We start from the raw sequence: 18,337 nt of genomic DNA on the forward strand, positions 1-18,337 counted from the left end.
GTGGACTATTCACACCGAAGAAGATCATTGGAGAAGTTGGGATAGCTGTCATATTCTAATAAAAAATTGGACTGTGATAAGACAAAAAAAAGTTACAAAACCTGGTGTGCTTGAACAATGGATACCTATTATGTGGCGATCTCCATGATGTATAAGCATTTGTATCTACTATTTTATTCAGGACTCTCTTTAAAGTTGATTCTACACAAAAACTTTCTCTCTTTTGTGATGTGTAAGAATTTTGATTGAAAACTCTTTAAAATTGATTTTATGTTGTTTTGTTTCAGTTATTTGATTTGAATTTATAAATATTGTATCGTAAATATGATTTTGTTACTTTGTCAGGGCAAGTATGAGTTGCCCACAATCATTGTTACAACAGCTACTAGGAGGATCTAGTGAAGAGGCTATTAAAACTCTCAATGTGTGGAGAGCAAATTATTCTGGAAATAAGAGGGTAACTTCGGATCCCTCTAGCATCGCTGCAATCAGTGATCTACCTAGATATGATCCTGTTGTGTATGATCAGATTTTTAGGACACCACCACCAAAATTGAGAGAGAAAAATAAGTTGTATGGTCGAGATTTTCTCTTAAAACAGCATCCTGAGCAATATAGAGTATTATATGTCAATTATGGAGAGGTGAGAAAGTGGTTTGCTAAAGGAGAAGCCATTGGTGATCTTCGTAACAACAATGAGCGAAAGAATGTAGTTTTGAGGATCATTAAAGAGAATATAGCAACGCTCAAGGCCATCACAATAGATGGTGTGGCTTATCCATGGAAGGAGGAAGATTTATACACATGGTGTATCAAGTCATTAGCGGCAAAACGTAAGTGGAGCAAAAAGAAGACAAGCCAAGAGACACTTTGCTCAACCAACTCCATGGTACAGTAATTTATGTTGAGCCTATACTTGTTTTGACATGTTTGCAAGTTTGTTTAATAATATTTAGAATTATAGGTCTTATGTATGGATGATGATAATATAACAACTGAGCACAAGGATGAGAAAGATGATCAAGAAGGAGAGCTTCATGCAACAGTGAGTACATATTCTTTTATGACAGGGGTTTTATTTGATTTGTTATATGTTATTCACATTAAACTTCTTTCAGATTGAGAGTTCTCATGTTGATGAGCAAGTGACGAAGTTTGTTGTCGATGATAAAGCTGATGATATATCAAATCGTGTAGGTTCTTTTGTGCTATGACATTTAAATTATTTATGCTCCCTATGAGGTAGTAATAAGTTTACTTTATTTATGTTTCTTTTTTGTGAATGTAGAAAGATGAGGATGTGTACATTCCTGATATGTCATGGATGGAAGAGGATGATCCAAAAAGTGCTTATGAGGTTTGTTAATCTCTCTCTCTCTCTCTCTCTCTCTCTCTCTCTCTCTCTCTCTCTCTCTTTGTGAAGATCATGTTTTCTTTACAATTGTATAGGAGTATCAACATTTTATAAGAGATGAAAGCTCAAAAGTCTCATTACAAGGAAAAGAGACACATATAGATCATGAGGGGGGTGGCAATGGTGATAATGTGACGAAAAAGGTTTGATTGTAAAAACCTTATCTGTTGATGAGATTCATGTTATATTTTAGTTATGTAGTGTCTTTATTGATTTTTATTCGTGAGAAAATGAAGGATAAAAGTTTAAGCGAGTCTTGTGCTGCGGATGATATGGATGCGAGCTCTAGGAAAAGCAATCGAAAGAGAAAGGTATACTTAATTTTCTCATTATCTTACTTAGAGTTAGTGTGATGCTCTTCTTAGCATTTTAAGTTATTGAGTCATTTTTATTTTAAAAGGTTACAAGTAAGCTAAAAGATTTGTTAGAAAAAAAAGACAAAGCTTCCAAGGCGGCAAAACATAAGATAAAGGTAATTACTTAGGATTTCATTTAAGAATAGTCTTTGATTGCTTATAAATAACTTTATTACTTCAATGGTATAGGAGTCCTTAAGAGAAGATGGTGGAGAGAAGTCTCTTATGGAAATCAAGGTGTGTTTTAGATCATATGAAGTCTTGCTTGCATTAGTTTTTTACACATGAGAAAGATATAGCATTTTAGAATCTTACACTTGCATCATTTTTTTTTGTAGGCAAGAACATTGTCTACTAGAGACAAAGAAGTCATTCTAATGAAGTGGCTTCATACTCAAAAAGTGGAAGAGATCTACCAATTGATCAAGCCCACTTACTGTGCTTTGAAGAAGACACATTCATTCTTTGGTAGGAAAGTGAATGACACTACTTCCTCAACAATGTGTGAGGACTTAGTGGCATGGCTCTTAGTTGAAGGAGTAGTGCATATCGATTTTTCAAAGCTTGGTGTTTTAACTTTAAAAGACGTTCATTTGTGTAATGATGATTAAGTAATGTATCTAAATGGACATTCTCAATGGTTGTTGATTTCCAATGTGTATTAGCTTGAGGTCAAATGACTAATATGCTTTATGTTTAGATGAGTACTCTCAATTAACTTCATGTATGAAATTGACAAGTGATCTTGAATTCTCTTGATTCATCTAGCAATTATTTACTAATTGACTTACTAGTTGGATATTGTAGTTGCTACATGGATTACTACTTCTTGCTTTGAAGTTACTAGATGAATTACTATTTCATATATTTGAGTTGCTAGATATATTGCTAGTTTCATAACACATCTCAAACTAGTAAGTGAGATTGCTCTCTTGATTCATCTAGCAATTATCTTACCATATAGCTACTCAACTTACTATATGGTAAGAAAATTACTACTTGAAGCATCTAGGAGTATTCTCACGCTTACTAGTTTGCACTTTTGCTAGATGTGTGTATTGAAACTAGTAATATATCTAGCAATTATATATTTTTTGCCATATGGTAAGCCGTCCAAAGCTCCTTGTGCAGGCCCTAACTACCTCTCGTGGAGTCTTCGCGTTTGCATGCTCCTTGAGAAAGCAGGGAACTGGGGCGTCATTTCAGGGTTGGAACCAAATCGTACCACTGTACTAGTAGGAGCAATGCTCAGCCTCCCACTCAAGATGTCATAGATGCAAGGCTGAAGAAGGACCTTGAAGCCCGAACAGAACTTGTCCTTCATATGGGTGATCGACAAGTTCAATTAGTCAGACAGTTGAACACATCCAAGGAGATGTGGGACTCCTTGCAGCAACAATACCAACAGACAAATGTCGTCTCTCGGGTGACCAACAGACAAATGTCGTCTCTCGGGTGCTCCTCCACCGAAAACTAAATGAGGTTCAACATGAAAACTACAATAGCACATAAGCATTCCTTGATGCATGGCAGCAGTTTAATGACAACCTTATGATCTCGGGGCTCATACTCCCTTGAGAGATTCAAGTCACCACATTATTGGCGGCCCTTCCAGACAGTTGGCAGTCATTTATCTCCATGCAGTCCACAAATGCGGCTTTGACCATTAATGAGCTTTTCGCTCTTATATGCCAAGAAGACCAGCTTCGGGGACACAGTGTTTTCCCCACCAATCCAGCACCTCAGGCTTTACTTGCTGGTGCACCAAGGTACAATCAACGGGGCAGATTTTGACAAATGGAACCCCACAATCAACGTTACACCAGACTATTTCAAAACAGTCCGTCGTCTAATGGAGATTTTGGCCGGTTTGCTTCACGCAACCGTGCTTTTGGTGGACCCTCCCAAGTGTCTCGCTTTGGTAGCACTTCAAATCAAACCAGTGGTAATTTTTCCAATGTACTTGTCATAATAATCAATATCTAATTCTCCTAAATGATTTTCTCATGTTAAACTGATCATTTAATATGGGGAAGTGCCAGGGGAGAAAAAGCTAGAATATTGGTTAAGCTAGCCGGCCACGATAGGGATCCAAAGGAGGGAAAATAGGGATCCAAAGGCGGGGCCATCTGCAAAAGACCCATGTGCAACAATGGGCTAAAAAGACCCTAAGGTTCAGCCCATTAAGACTTCCAAAATGCTAAGGTTCCAAAATTCAAAGGTTGTGTCCAAAGGTCAACCATAAGGGGAATTGGATGCTTTGTGTGTGTACAAAAAAAGTCTTCGCAATCCCTACATAGGAGGGGGCAAGCCTTGGGAGTAGGGGATGAGAGAGGCAGTCACACACACACACACACACACACACACACACACACACACACACACACACACACACACACACACACACACACACACACACACACACACAAGCTCCCTTTACACAAAGGGAATGAGGGACACATGTCAGCTCCCTAGCCCAGATGCCCACAAGGTGTACCCAATCCCTATTGGATGGCCTTGGAGGTGGACCAATGAGAATTAGGCTAGAGTAAATCTAGTTTAATTAATTTAAAAACACTTAATAAAAGAACCAATGAGAATGCTCAGCCCAATGGATTGCATGATTCCTATTGGCCAGGAGGCAAAGGGGTCCAATGAGAGTTTAGTTGAATTATTAAATTACCTAAAGCTCTCACAAAAGGGGAAAGGGGGACACATGTCAGAAGGTTATCACTTATGCTGCTTTATTGTCATTGGCTAGCTAAGGAGGTCCAATGGGAGGACAGCAAGAGCAAATAGCAAGGGGGCTCGCCCAAGAGAGAGAGGGGGCTGATTTTTGCAAGGAATTATGACAGACACACTCACACAATCTCATGTGTGAAGTAAAGAAGACTCTCTCTCCTTCTCAAGCTTTAATGGAAAGCTTACCACCTACTCCAAGCTTGTGAGAAGGGAGGCCTACACCAACAACTCTTGGCTTTGTGATGCAAATCCAACCAAGAGCCAAGCTTCAATGCATGCTCATCTCCTTTACCATGCTAATTACTAAGCTAAGCTATGCTAATATGAGTGATTATGTGAGGAGATGTACATCTTTCTCGTAAGATACTCCTTCTTCCTCTCAATCTACTCTCATACCCTGCTAGCTCTCACCATCTTCGAAGGTGTGTGAGGTCTTGGGTGTGAGACCGAGGAAAAATGATGTTGTGTTTGCTAAGTGTTTTGCTTAGTGCATGAAGCTTTCATCTTCATTGCACTAGCTAGTCTTGAAGGAACACAAAGAATTGTATTGTACAATGTCTCTCTTGATGGGAGAAACCATAATACAAAGCCTTTTGGAGGGGGGACCGGCTCCATGCAAATCTGGTCCTCAACTGTTGTCAATAGCTTAATTTCTCTCTCTTTTGAAAGTATTGTTCATGCTATCTAACTAGGTGTTATACTTTTTGTTACTCTCTCCACCAAAGCACTCTTGTAATTCTCATTAGGAATCTATTCTAATGAAATGCCCACTATGTTCATGCTAATTTCCGCTACACACAAGTTCTTAGGCCATTAAATGTTACAGTACCTGTATGCAATTTTTGCTGAAGGCATGGGCATCTCGAGCATGAATGCAAGACAAAACGACGAGTGCAGGGAATCTCGCGAAGATCTCGGTCTTCTGCCAATCTGGCTGAAGCTTCTTTTGATCCCATGGATGAGGATGCTATGTCTCTATCACAACTTTTCACAGCCACTGCTTGTAGCTCCTCTACGGGCATCGGCACATGGTACCTTGATATTGGCACAACACACAACATGATAGGGATTTTTGAGTTGCTACATGACTATACTCCATTGTCTCATGCAATGGAAGTACGCCTTGGCGATGATGGATTATACACAGTTGAAGGACATGGGAAAATCAAGATTCAGAAGCCTTCTGGAGACATCACAATCGTTTCACGAGTCTATCACATCCCTGGACTTGTAAAAAATCTTCTCTCAGTCAATGAATTGACCGCGAATGGCACCTCCATTGAGTTCTTTCACAAGTATTGCATAATCAAAGCTGTTGTACAACATGGCCGACACACAAGGGTCATTTTTCCACAAGAAGGCCGTCTCTATCCTCTAGGTGTCACTTGCATTGAGCCTCAGATGCAGACTAATGCTACTACTTTGGAGGATCAGAATTCAAGTACCTTGTGGTGGCATTATAGACTTGGTCACCCTCATGTTTAGGCGATGCAAACATTAAGGCGTTTTCACATGGCAGAAGGCTTCACTTCTCAGGTTTCAAAGATTGATTTATGTGAAGCATGTATCTACGGAAAGCTCTCTCGTAAGAACTTTCCCAAATCCAAGTCAAAGACTACACGATTGTTGGAGCAGATTCACTTAGACGTTTGCGGACCTATGCAGCAGGCCTTTCTCACGGGAAACCTCGACTATCTTACATTCATTGATGATTACTCAAAATACACACACATCTATTTTCTTAAACATAAATTTGAGGTCTTCAATCATTTTTAGCATTTTGTCCATTTTGTTGAGAGGCAGACACAGATGCAAGTGAAGACTATCAGATCAGATAATGGTGGCGAGTATATTTCAAATCAATTTAAAGACTATTGTTTGCAAAAGGGCATACAACATCAACTGAAAATTCCATACACACCGCAACAAAATTCAGTGGGCAGAGCGAAAGAATCGAACTCTAAACAACACTGCTTGCTCACTTCTTCTGGTTGCTGGATTGTCTCTTGGGTACTGGGAGGAATCTATTGCCACAACTTGCTATTTGTAGAATTGCCTACCAAGTTGTGCTCTTCCCAATGTCACTCCGTTTGAGCAGTGGTTTGGCAGTAAACCTGACCTTTCCCATCTTCGGATTTTTGGCACTCAGTGCTACTCTCTAATTCCTGCTGAAAAATGCCATAAAATCTCTCCCCGGGCTGAGCAATGTGTTTTGGTGGGCTACCGTGAACGCTTTGGCATCAAGGGATATCGCCTATATAACACCAAAACCCGCCAATCCTTATTCAGCAGAGATGTGGCGTTCGATGAAGGAAGTCTCCTTCAACTTGGTGGTCAAAATTCTTCAGCTGATCTGCCTCCTCTGATGGTTGAACCTACACCTTCCGCCTCCTCTACTAAAGTTTCAACAACTCAGCCTATAGTTAATTCTTGGTGGATTACGGGTGGGGAAATACCCCATGCTATGCCTCATCTTAATCCTCCTCCTCATCCACCCGCTGCACCACCCCCTAATGTTGCTCCCATTCTGGATTCTACAGTGCAGACTCCAGTACGTACATGGTCGAGAACCATCTCCTCTTGGTCTCATGATTAGTCATTCTCGGCGCTTCTTCACCACAATCCCCAATACCTTCACTCGAATACGCTATCCTGATCCTATGCCGACGCAACGTTTGCTCTCTCAAAGATCTGCTACTACTTCTCATGCTTCTACCTCTTCTGGTGGAAGATGACCTGCTTCACCTGAGTAGTTACAAGAAGATTCCTCTTCTACTCTGTCTCACTCTCAGCGCTACCGGAGTATCAATGCTATTATGCGTAATAATAGCGGCTCACATTGCACTTCAGCTGAGCCCCTCTAATTCCTTCGATCTACTTGAATCAGTTGTTCACACTGAAGGTATTGTTCCCTGTTCCTATTCAAATGGCACAAGGAATACAATGCAGAGAAAGATGCTCTCTTGTATTTCCTAGTATGGGTAGAATTCTCAAATCTGCTACTGCACTTTTACAATCGATAATCTCAATTGGAAGATCAGGTTAACAAGGTAGACAAAGCTACCGCCATTGATCTGAACAAAGACTCCGAAAACAATGAGCACAACAAGGAGAACGTTGTCCTTAGCCAGGTAGGGAACCCCGATGTAGGCCCTTCACCTATGGAGGTTCACAAAGATAATAAGAGGAGTCACAACTCAGTAGCTCAGCCCTCACCAATGGCTCAGAATAAAAACCTCAAAGACCGAAGAAGTAATATATGAAGGTGCTCTCTTGGAATATAAATAGGTTGTTAGACCCTAATAAAGCCAAGAAGATCAAAGCATGGATTAGCAACTATCTACTAGACGTCATAGGTTTACAAGAAATAAAAACCGTTGGGTTGGAGCTCAGTCAAAGACTTCAATCAATATCCAAGGAACATCAGTGGTATCACTCAACTCACTCTAGAGGATCGGGAGGGACTTCCATGGAGCTCCCCCTCATGAGCTGGAAGATTAATCATCAACTGTCATCAGTAGGAGAGTATAGGGTAGCACTAGCCGTCGAATCCCCAATCAACTGCTTGATGGTGTCCATATATATGCGGGAGGGTCTGTCAAAGACTGAACCCGACTGTGGAGTTAGCCTGCTCATCTCAAGGGCCAGATCATCCTATTTGGGGACTTCAACATGGTCGAGTCCATGGAAGATCGATACCAAATGAAGGGGAAAATATTTTCAAGTAGTGAACAACAAGGATGGGGGAAACTTAAGGAGCAATTAGATCTCTGGGATGTAGGCTCTCCCAAAGAATTCAGCTGGCAAAACTATTCACAAGGAATGCTTGCCAGAAAGACACAACTGGATAGGTGCTATGTAAGCATGCCACTGGCCAGGCAGTTCAATAGGGTAAAAGCAACATCAAGACTTACTTGTTGTGCATCAGATCACTACCCATTGATCATCACTTTGGATGATAAATGTAACAAAATCCGCAATCATTGGTTTCACACCGCCTCCTCACTCTTTCAGGTAGGGGAAGTACAGGATAACATCCAAGCAATATGAGTTCAAGAATTCTCAAAGGGCATCACACCAACCAAAGCTTGGAATTTGGCTATAGCCAACACTCAGCATTCTCTGGTTATCTTTAGGAAAAGGGTAACTGAGATAAGAAGGAAAAGGAAAGACTCCATCTACAACGAGCTAATAGAAATAGAATCATCCAGCTCAGAGGATGCAGATACCCAGACTAAAATATCCACTCTTAGGCATCAACTTAAGATAGAGGAGGACATTACTCTTCACCATACAATAGTGTTTTTTCGAGAATGGTGGGCACGAAAGGTTGACAAACCATCCAAGGTAATGTTCAGGAATCTTAGGAAGAAACATAAGTGAGAATTGGTTCCTTTGCTGTTAGGCCCTAAAGGAAAATCCACTTCTGAAGAGGCTAATTTAGAGCTAGCCAGGGAGCACTTCGCCCAGCTATTCAGCCCCCCCGAAAGACAAAATGAGGCTGTTACTCTTGCAAGGGCAATCATAGGGCAGTGCAGGAAGAGAGTGGCCCACCTCACTTGAGTGCATAAATCGATTTGGAGCTCTTGGTAGGGGAAATGAAAAGGGCCATCGATGCTCTTAAACCAAAGAAGACCCCGGGTATTGATGGCCTCCCAGACGAGTTTGATCAAACATTCAAAGATGTACTTGCACCAAGTCTACTCAGAGAATGGCAAGAATTAGTTAAACATGGGGCCCTCCCAATACAATTGAACACATGTATCATTAAACTACTACACAAAAAGGGCCCTAAGGAGATTCTCTCCAACTGGAGACCCTTAACAATGTTAAACTTGGCCTACAAAATCTTTGCTAAGGCCATAGCTCTCAAGATTTCCCCAGTTCTCTCCGAATGGTTGTGCTTTGAACAAAAGGGTTTCATCAAAGGTCGGAGGATAATGGAAGCAATCATAACCATGTGGGAAGGGATAGAGCATGTGGAGGATTCTAATCAAATTCATCAAAGGTCAGAGGATAATGGAAGTAGTCATAGCCATGTGGGAAGGGATAGAGCATGCGGAGGATTCTAATCAAGACTTCATCTTTGTCAAGGTTGACTTTGACAAATCCTATGACATACTAGAATGGTCATTCATTCTAGAGTGTTTGGTCATGATGGGGTTTGGCCCTAGGATAGTAAGGTATGTTCAAACTCTTCTGGGAAATGCCCAAGCCAGGGTAGCATTAAACAACACTTTGTCAAATTCATTCTCACTCAACAGATCAGTTAGATAGTGATTCCCTATAAGATTCCCTATAGCACCTCTTCTCTTTGCCACTTCAGTTGATTCTCTAAACTGGTTTGTGAAAGATAAGATTCAAGAAGGCAACCTCCGAGGTATCACTCTGCCAGATGGGAGGCATGCGCAGCAATGTCTCTCCCAATTTGCTGATGACATGAATGGGCTTCTACAGAATAATGACAATTCCTTGAAAGCCTTTTGGGAGTGCCTCAATGTGTTCTGTACAGCATCCGACTCTCGGATCAATCATTCTAAAACAGGCATCAGACCATCCCGTTCCCCTTTGCCAAGTTGGGTGGCTGAGTAGGGGTGCTCCATTATCCAGGATGGAACTATTCTTAGATTATACCTTTTGGCTTCAGAGTCACTATGGCACAAAGGTGGCAATGGGTTATGGACAAATTCTACTCTAAACTTAATAGATGGATTGAGTTTCAAGCTACTTTGGCCAGAAGGACTATTGTCATCAAGCACTACATTTCATGCTATGTACTCTTCTTCCTCTCGTGCTGGAGGTCCCCAGATTCCCATCTAAAAGACATAACTAGGATCTACACGAACTTTCTTTGGTCAGGATACCCTCTTAAGAAAGGATTGGCTAAAGTTAAATGGGAAGTTTGCTGTCTTCCTAAAGAGCAAGGGGGCCTGGATCCCACCAACCTAAATCACTGGGCCGACAAGATGGCAATAAAGCTCATTCTCAGAGCCCTAGAACAACCTCAGGAAGAATGAGCCTCACTTCTATTTCGGAACCTAAATAGGCTTCAAATCCGAGGAGTACAGTGGTTCAAAAATTTACTATTTTCTTTGGGCCCTTTGATGTGGTAGCAAACGGCTCATACCTACTCAAGTCACTTTGAAATGCCTAGGATAGATACAGAAAGCTACTGAGAATAAATTGGGAGTCAAAACATAGATTTCATCTTAGAGTATCAGAGTCTATGTGGTGGTCTTTCCCCCCAGTTCCTCCTCTCAATCAGAGGCAACTTAGGATAGTCAAAAGGATCCACAAAAAGGGTATCATCACTTGGAGGGATCTGTGGCACAGAACAGAACATAGGTGGATGTGCAACATGGAATTACTATGAAAATTCCATCTTCAACCTTGGGAGTTGACCCTTAGCAATACACATACATCCATGTTCCCTGAAGAGATGGAGTGGACACTCTCCAATTAGCGGGACCCTTCACCCAAGGCACTATACTAGTCAAGAGCTGGTGCTCTTCCTAATGCCCCAAACCTATTCCCAACTCTGCAAGAACCTTTACACGTTACTCTCAACAGAAAATGGCGTGTCTCTATGGATAGAAGACAATGGAACTTTAAGTTCCAAACACTTTGGCACTCAGATACCCCTACCAAACACTCTGTTTTGCTATGGTTGTGCATGTATATCACGTGTCAATGCAAGGAACTTGCCAATACACTGTGTGCGAGCCGCAAATGGCTCCAAGCACACAACAAGCCTAAACCAGTAAGCTCAAAGATGGCGATGGTGTGTCACTCACCACTCTATGCTTGCTGTCGTGGAGGATTCCTCGCCGCGAAGAAGAGGGAGACGTCGCTACGCCGTGCTCAACCACCTCACCACCGTCGTGCCTCCGCAATTCTCGATCGCACACACACACTCTCTCTCTCTCTCACGCATACACACACAGACACAAGGAGATGAAGAAGAAGAAGATGGAGATGGAGCAAGAGCACTCTTCAATTGCACAAATGAGAGAATGAGTGAATTTTAGGTTTAGTTGACTTTTATATGAGCTCGCCCCATTCACACTTGGGAACCCATGCTTAGCCAACTAATCCCTTGAATGTTCTATTTAGAGTGTGCCTCTCAACGGCCATCACTCTTACCCTTTTCCTATTGGACCGACAAGCCCGGTACCTGACTCTACCAAATAAATAATACAGTGTCCGTCGTAGGTGATAGGAATGTGCGTGAGGGTTAACATGCCCCCCTTCCTGATGTAGACTCCGTCCTCGGAAGCTATTGAGTTGAAGCTCGTTCATTGAGGTGGAAGAGCATTTGAGATGAATGTCCTTAGCCTTCTTCACTGCAAAATCAAACAACATTGGCACTATAATTGCATTCTCATATACAATTAAAAAGCATATGCAGTTTTAGGCAGACAAGTTGATTAGTAGCAGAATTCTAAACCATTTGTCAGCAATAAACATTAAATTGCAATTTAATCAAACGCATAAACAAGTGTAAAGGTAAAAAATTAAATAAATATGGGGTTGCTAATTTAACGGTCGAAAGGCACTAAAGATCAACTATTAATACCATGGGTAAGCTTCTTAATTAAGTTGTTTAAGTTGTTTAATCGCGAGAGCCAAGTATTTCATGTTCGAGGGCTGACTAGAGGCTATACCTAGAAGACCTCCTTGTGAGTCTTACCACGCACCGAGCGAGTTTTTCCGAGCAAAGACAAACCCGAGCAAGTGTTTATACACAATATAGTAAATTTTATCATCAACAAAATATATATTTTTGTTATATATTGATGCACTACAAAAAAAAGAGTTGTCAATGAATAGACTACCTCCTAGATTCCAAAAGATCAAAGTTTACTTTTAAAAAAAGTAGCATAATATTTGAGAATATTATGTTCTGGCTCAATCTCTATTTATCTTATTGTAATCTCCTCTGCTTCTACTCTTCTTTGGCTTGGATTTTTCTCCCTTGGACTTCACATGTTTGAGCATGAAGTAAGATTGATAGACTAATAAGAGCTTTAGACCTTATTCTATGTTTCTTTTTGTAAGGTAAGTGCTCCCTTGTCTAGTACTTTGGTTCTTGATTGTCATTTATACTTGAGAGTACGTGCATCCTTCCTCATCTTAGCCACATCAATTTGATAGCAATTTATTGCACCTCATTAGTTCATTTATACAGCAATCGTCACTTCCATGTCGTCATGCCTTGCCCATACTACAACGTTGTGATCTTCATACAAGGGCACCCTTTTTACACGACACATGTCCGACAAACACCATTGCATATGAAATTATTTTTGTTACAATAAAATGATTTTCTTTTATTGACCAATATATGGATTTTTTAATCAATTTACAAAAACAACAATCAAAATTAATAAAGTTCTATGCCTAAAATTTTCTAGAAAGACATCATCATAATTGAATTAAGTTAGTTTGAAACAAAAAAAATATTGAGGATCTTTTTACCATACAATATGACAACTTCAAGCTTCAATCGAAAAACTTCTTTCATAAAGATTGAAGATGCTGCTCCTTTCCATTTTGAATCATTGTTTGAAAAAATATGGCAGATGTCAGGAAGGTCATAAAATCCACCACACAATAAGCACATCATCGTCATAATATGCTTTACATCTTTGGTCATGTGAAATATTCATGCGGCCACCAATTTTAAGAGGCAAATTCGGCTCCAATCTATAAAGTCAAAGCCAGTCATACCCTAAAAGGTGGTACTAGAGCCTTCTTTAAATTTGGAACGATAGTTTCAACAAGAGGGAAGGTCGCTGCAGTGACTTTGCATACTAATTTGTTTGCAACAAACTCATTCTATTTTGAGCTTGTGTCTGCTCAAGATAAGGTGGTATCCATCCGAAAGAACAATGCTAAGTGAAAAAAGATTCTTAGATCTCTCTCTCTCTCTCTCTCTCTCTCTCAAATGAGAAACAATATCACTATCATTGGCAAAAACTTCATTAGTATGATCAACACACTTTTGGAGGCACATTTGCTTAGTGAGTTTGTCCTACTGAATAACATCTTTAACAAGCCAATCCAAGGCATCATATGAGATAGCATAGAGCAAAGGAGAAAGTAGGCACCCTTGTCTTGTGGATTTATGCAATGGAATAACATCTGTAAGAGTACCATTAACCGAAATTCTAGCTGACGCATTCCCAAAAAGAATGTGAAAAAGAATCTGCCCAAACCCATATCATATAGAGTTTGAAGTATGAACTCCCATTCAATTCTATCATAGGCCTTATTATACGCTCTGTGTGGCCGATTGTTTGTAAGAAGATATTTTAGAAGAGAGTTTTTTGTAATTTTGTAGTGCAGTGATGGAATGCAATTGTGAGGAATGATGTACATGCAAAGGAGAATTTTAGGGCTTGTATCACTGTCTTGATGCAAGTGCCTTGATTATTAATTAACCATGCTAAAATTCTGGTTTGATGGGGCTGTCTGCTTTGTCTAAGCCAATTTTCACCAGGAAGACTTAAACTACTGCGTTGGGGGAAAAACATGCCCATTCTACCTGTTGACTGGTGTTGTAGGTCGAGCCATTATTTGATAGTTTATAGTTTAGCTTCTTTTTTATGTGCCATATCCGTACGACAGGCTAGTCATCATCATTGATGGAGTCATGCTTGAATGATTGGAAGATCTAGACCAATTAAAATTGTAAGTGGGAGGTATGAATACTGAAATAGTTATGACTTGAAAAGTAATGGTGTTCAAAGGATCCTCTATCCTCTTGACTGAGAGAGAGAGAGAGAGAGAGAGAGAGAGAGAGAGAGAGAGAGAGAGAGAGAGAGAGAGAGAGAGAGAGAGAGGATCTTGCAAGGAAGTGTTCACCAAAACCTTTTGTAGGAATCAATGGAAAAAAGAACATTGAATATATTAACAAAAAAAAAGGAATTTTATCGAGTTTTATGCTAAAATACTCATCATATCTAATAAGCAATGAACTATTCTGCTCTTTGAATGTTGTAGTGCTAGTACTACTACTTGTAGTCAGCTGAAATATTGGCAACTGTAGGAGTCCTATCATAGTAGTGCAAGCTGCTGCTCATGTATCCTGTTTCTTCCCAATATCAGATGGCCAATTAGCTGTTACTTGCTAATTGCACCCTCATGATTTACTACTTGACTTCCATTGTCCAATGCTCGAGTGTATCATGCAGCCTTGCGCTACAGTATGGGGTATTGTACGTCCAAGTGCCAGCTTTGATCGCTCAACCCCAGCCAGTCCCAATCCATCTTCTTGCCATCGATTGCAATCCTTCGTCTTGCCATCGATCGGGATCTTTCCCTTCGTCTAATGTATGCCTACTCTTGTGTTTTGCATGAGTTGATGAATAGATGAGCAAGAAAGTGCCCAAGACTGAACTCAAAACCACTCCCGAGCTCGACCCCAAGCCCCAGCCCAAAGGTGGCGCTCAGATCCTCAATAGGGTCTCCTCGAGCCTGGCTCCCATCTTGAAAACCTCGAAGACCACAAGGCATGATGCCCTCAAGCGAGTATGGGACTACATCAAGGCTCACAAGCTCCAGAGTAGTACTGAGAAATTGCATATCTTATGTGATCCTCCCCTTAAGAAGGCATTTGGATGAGACAATGTTAGTGCTCAAGTACTTGAGTCCCCACTTGTCAGCACATTTTTCTGTTGATGCTATCAGGCTGTTGGCGATGCAGACAACAGAGGCCAAAAAACTGAAACGAGTAAACGTCAAAGTGGACATCAAGGCAGAAAAGCTTATGATGGTTATAATTCCTCAAGTAATTAAGCCAACGACTTCATGAGTGCAGCTAGTTGCTTGCACTTTTAGCAGAGTGTGTGAGGGGATTAGTGGGCAGACAACTCAATGTCGAGGGAAAGGCATATTTGGGAAATATTGCAATTTGCCACTAGTGCAAGTCATGGTCTGATGAGCCTTTGGAATCACTCACACTCCTCGTCCAGCTTTGTTGATAACCTATTTGAAAATTTGATGAGGCAAGCATTTCGAAACGATCTGCAGACAAACATGGAATGCTCACTTCTCCTCTCTCTCTCTCTCTCTTAGTAAAAAAGTATTTGAAAATTTGATGAGGCAAGAATGAACCAGTGTTCACTAAAAACTTTTTTAAGAACCAATGGAAAAAAGGAAAGCTTTGAAAATATACCGGTTTTTAGAGAAATTTAGCCGGTTTCCTTCAAGGCAACCCTCAAAACTAGCCGGGAATTTTCGTGTTTGTCCTTAAAAAATACACTACAGACCGGTTTTCTATGAACACTAGAATGAACAATCTGCTCTCTCTCTCTCTCTCTCTCTCTCTCTCTCTCTCTCTCTCTCAATACAAAAAAACCCTCTGAAAGAGCGCGCGCTCTTTCAGAGGGTTTTTTTGTATTGAGAGAGAGAGAGAGAGAGAGAGAGAGAGAGAGAGAGAGAGAGAGAGAGAGAGAGAGAGAGAGAGAGAGAGAGAGAGAGATCGCTCACTCAATAAAAAATAAACCCTCTGAAAGAGCGCACGCCGGCACGCGCTCTTTCAGAGGGTTTTTTTATTGAGAGAGAGAGAGAGAGAGAGAGAGAGAGAGAGAGAGAGAGAGAGAGAGAGAGAGAGAGAGAGAGAGAGAGAGAGAGAGAGAGAGAGAGAGAGAGAGAGAGAGAGAGAGAGAGAGAGAGAGAGTATCGCTACACGTAGATGGGCGAGCTGAAGGCAATAGGGGAGGGCGTGGTGCCGGTGCTGCAGCAGCAGGCAACAGGCAACAGTAGTAGCGAAGGCGGTAGTAGCTGTGGGGGCAGAAGAGAGGGAGGCCTTGAGAATGGAAGAGGAGGAGGCATGGTGGCGAGTGAGGAAAGGGGATACTCTCTGGAGTCTGAGTAGGAAGCACCTTGGAGACTCAGCTCTTTGGCCCTTTCTTCGCCATGAGCTGGGTTGTCGAGACCCCATTCGCCAGCTTCTTCCTGGCTCTCACCTCAGCCATGCTTGTGTTGTACGAGCCCACTGTCGCTAACAGAAAGAAGAGTTGTCATTGGTGGGAGCACTTATTTTGGTGGTGGTGATGTCTTGTACTTGATGCTATCAACAGCTTAATGAGGTACTCTCTTGTGAAAGTTCCATGCTAATAGCCAAGCTGAGTGATTGAATCCGTTGCATTGAATGGGCCAATATTTTTCGATCCACAGGCATGAAGGGCTTCAACCATTTCTAACTTTGTTGAAGATTTCTGCATCTTGTTGGTGTTCCATGTGTACAACCTTATCTTTTCCTGCATTGAGAAGAAATTTAACTTCATTCCAAACTCAGCAGCATTGAAGCTCTTAACGAATTTTTGAGCAATTTGAAGATGGTTAGGTATTGCTTTTGAAAAGATTCTCAAAAGATGAAGCAATGCGACATATACACAGTCCTCTGCGTTCCCATTTACCTGACAGGTCTTCTAACGAGAGCGCGGACACAGGAGAGCCAGGCAAGCTGTTTAACGAAAAGAAAACTGCATGCTCGTCTGATCCAGAGGTTACATTTGCATTCACAATAGGAAAATCACGGCGGCCATTTGCCTGAACAACGAAAACGGTAGTAAGCAAGGCAAACCCAACAGTGGGATAGCTCTGCTAAGAGGGCACAAGCGCTTGTTGAGGCAGCCCTGCGATGCTGCAAATCTGTACGTACTTGCACTGAAGACGTTCTTTAACTTCTTTTAATGGCAACCAGTAGTAGGGCTCTCCAATCTTGGAAAATGTAATATTTATTGTAATAGTTTAGGTTGATTGGAATGCAGAAGAGAAATTGAAACTTTGGAGAGTTATAAAGAAGCTGGAAGGTCTTTCATGAGGACCTGGAAGGCCAATCTTGGTCTGTGGTAGAGTACACATAAATGGCTGTTGATTACGCAGCAACTTTTGAGACACACGCGCCCTTCTCACACACGGTAGGGTGCACGAACGAGAGAGAGAGAGAGAGAGAGAGAGAGAGAGAGAGAGAGAGAGAGAGAGAGAGAGAGAGAGAGAGAGAGAGAGAGAGAGAGAGAGAGAGAGAGAGAGAGAGAGAGCCCAATCGTTGTATGGCCTTCTCACAAGCTCTTCTGCAACACTCCCCACGATGGTGTTCTTGATCAACTTCCAAGAGCATCTGGAAAATTCCACCTTGGCAATTAGCCAAGCCGTCGGCTGAAATGAAGACCAAGTTGGCGTAGGAAAAGTGCAAAAAAAGTCCAATCCGCCCACTGCTATTAGCATTTCTACCACAATAGAGGGTTCAACTCTCACGAGTTTGAGACTCAAGGTTGCAGAGCTGGTCATGGATAGAGGTTGGGTAAGTAGAAGACATGCGCGCAATTGAAAATAGATGACGCCAAGTATTGCACAAGTTGATGGAGTCATTGTAAGAGAGTCATGGATGCACATGACGATGGTGCCCATGTATATCTTTAGGCATACATGAGCCACTTTTCTCTACTACATATTGTTATCAAATATGTGAGCCACTTTTCACATAAATTTGCATTGATCTCACTCATGCCATCTGCATCTAGTGTATAATCAAGCCTTGCACATAGATTTGCGCTAATATGGTTGTAGCTATTTGAAGATGAACGAGCATCTCCATGAAATTTGTATAACTTTTGAAAGTCTTTCGATTTTTATAAATTTTGAAAGTTTCTACATTAAATTTATTTACATTCTGTAGGTTTTCTCACCTCCATATTTTAGAGGTAAAACTTAAAATTTGTAGGTGGAATTACACTAAACGTAGGTTTTTCCCGTGCATTGGACCTCAATATCGGAGCAATCTTCGGGAAAAATAATCTATAGATCCTTTTTTATT

General features: G+C 41.2%; 1 protein-coding gene across 1 annotated transcript; it reads left to right on the forward strand.

Annotated features, from left to right (window-relative positions):
- The first annotated feature begins 688 nt into the window (after positions 1-688).
- On the forward strand, positions 689-2,404 carry LOC147422761 (uncharacterized). The gene is made up of 9 exons (XM_086503190.1): positions 689-889; positions 965-1,045; positions 1,119-1,193; positions 1,289-1,357; positions 1,450-1,557; positions 1,651-1,725; positions 1,815-1,886; positions 1,960-2,007; positions 2,109-2,404. The coding sequence occupies exons 1-9, from the start codon at positions 887-889 to the stop codon at positions 2,379-2,381; spliced, it is 804 nt and encodes a 267-aa protein (XP_086359316.1). The 5' UTR covers positions 689-886; the 3' UTR covers positions 2,382-2,404.
- The last annotated feature ends 15,933 nt before the right edge of the window (positions 2,405-18,337 follow it).

The sequence above is a fragment of the Adiantum capillus-veneris genome, chromosome 27 (assembly GCF_014529385.1).
Source record: "Adiantum capillus-veneris isolate H3 chromosome 27, ASM1452938v2, whole genome shotgun sequence".
Classification (NCBI taxonomy): Eukaryota; Viridiplantae; Streptophyta; class Polypodiopsida; order Polypodiales; family Pteridaceae; genus Adiantum; species Adiantum capillus-veneris.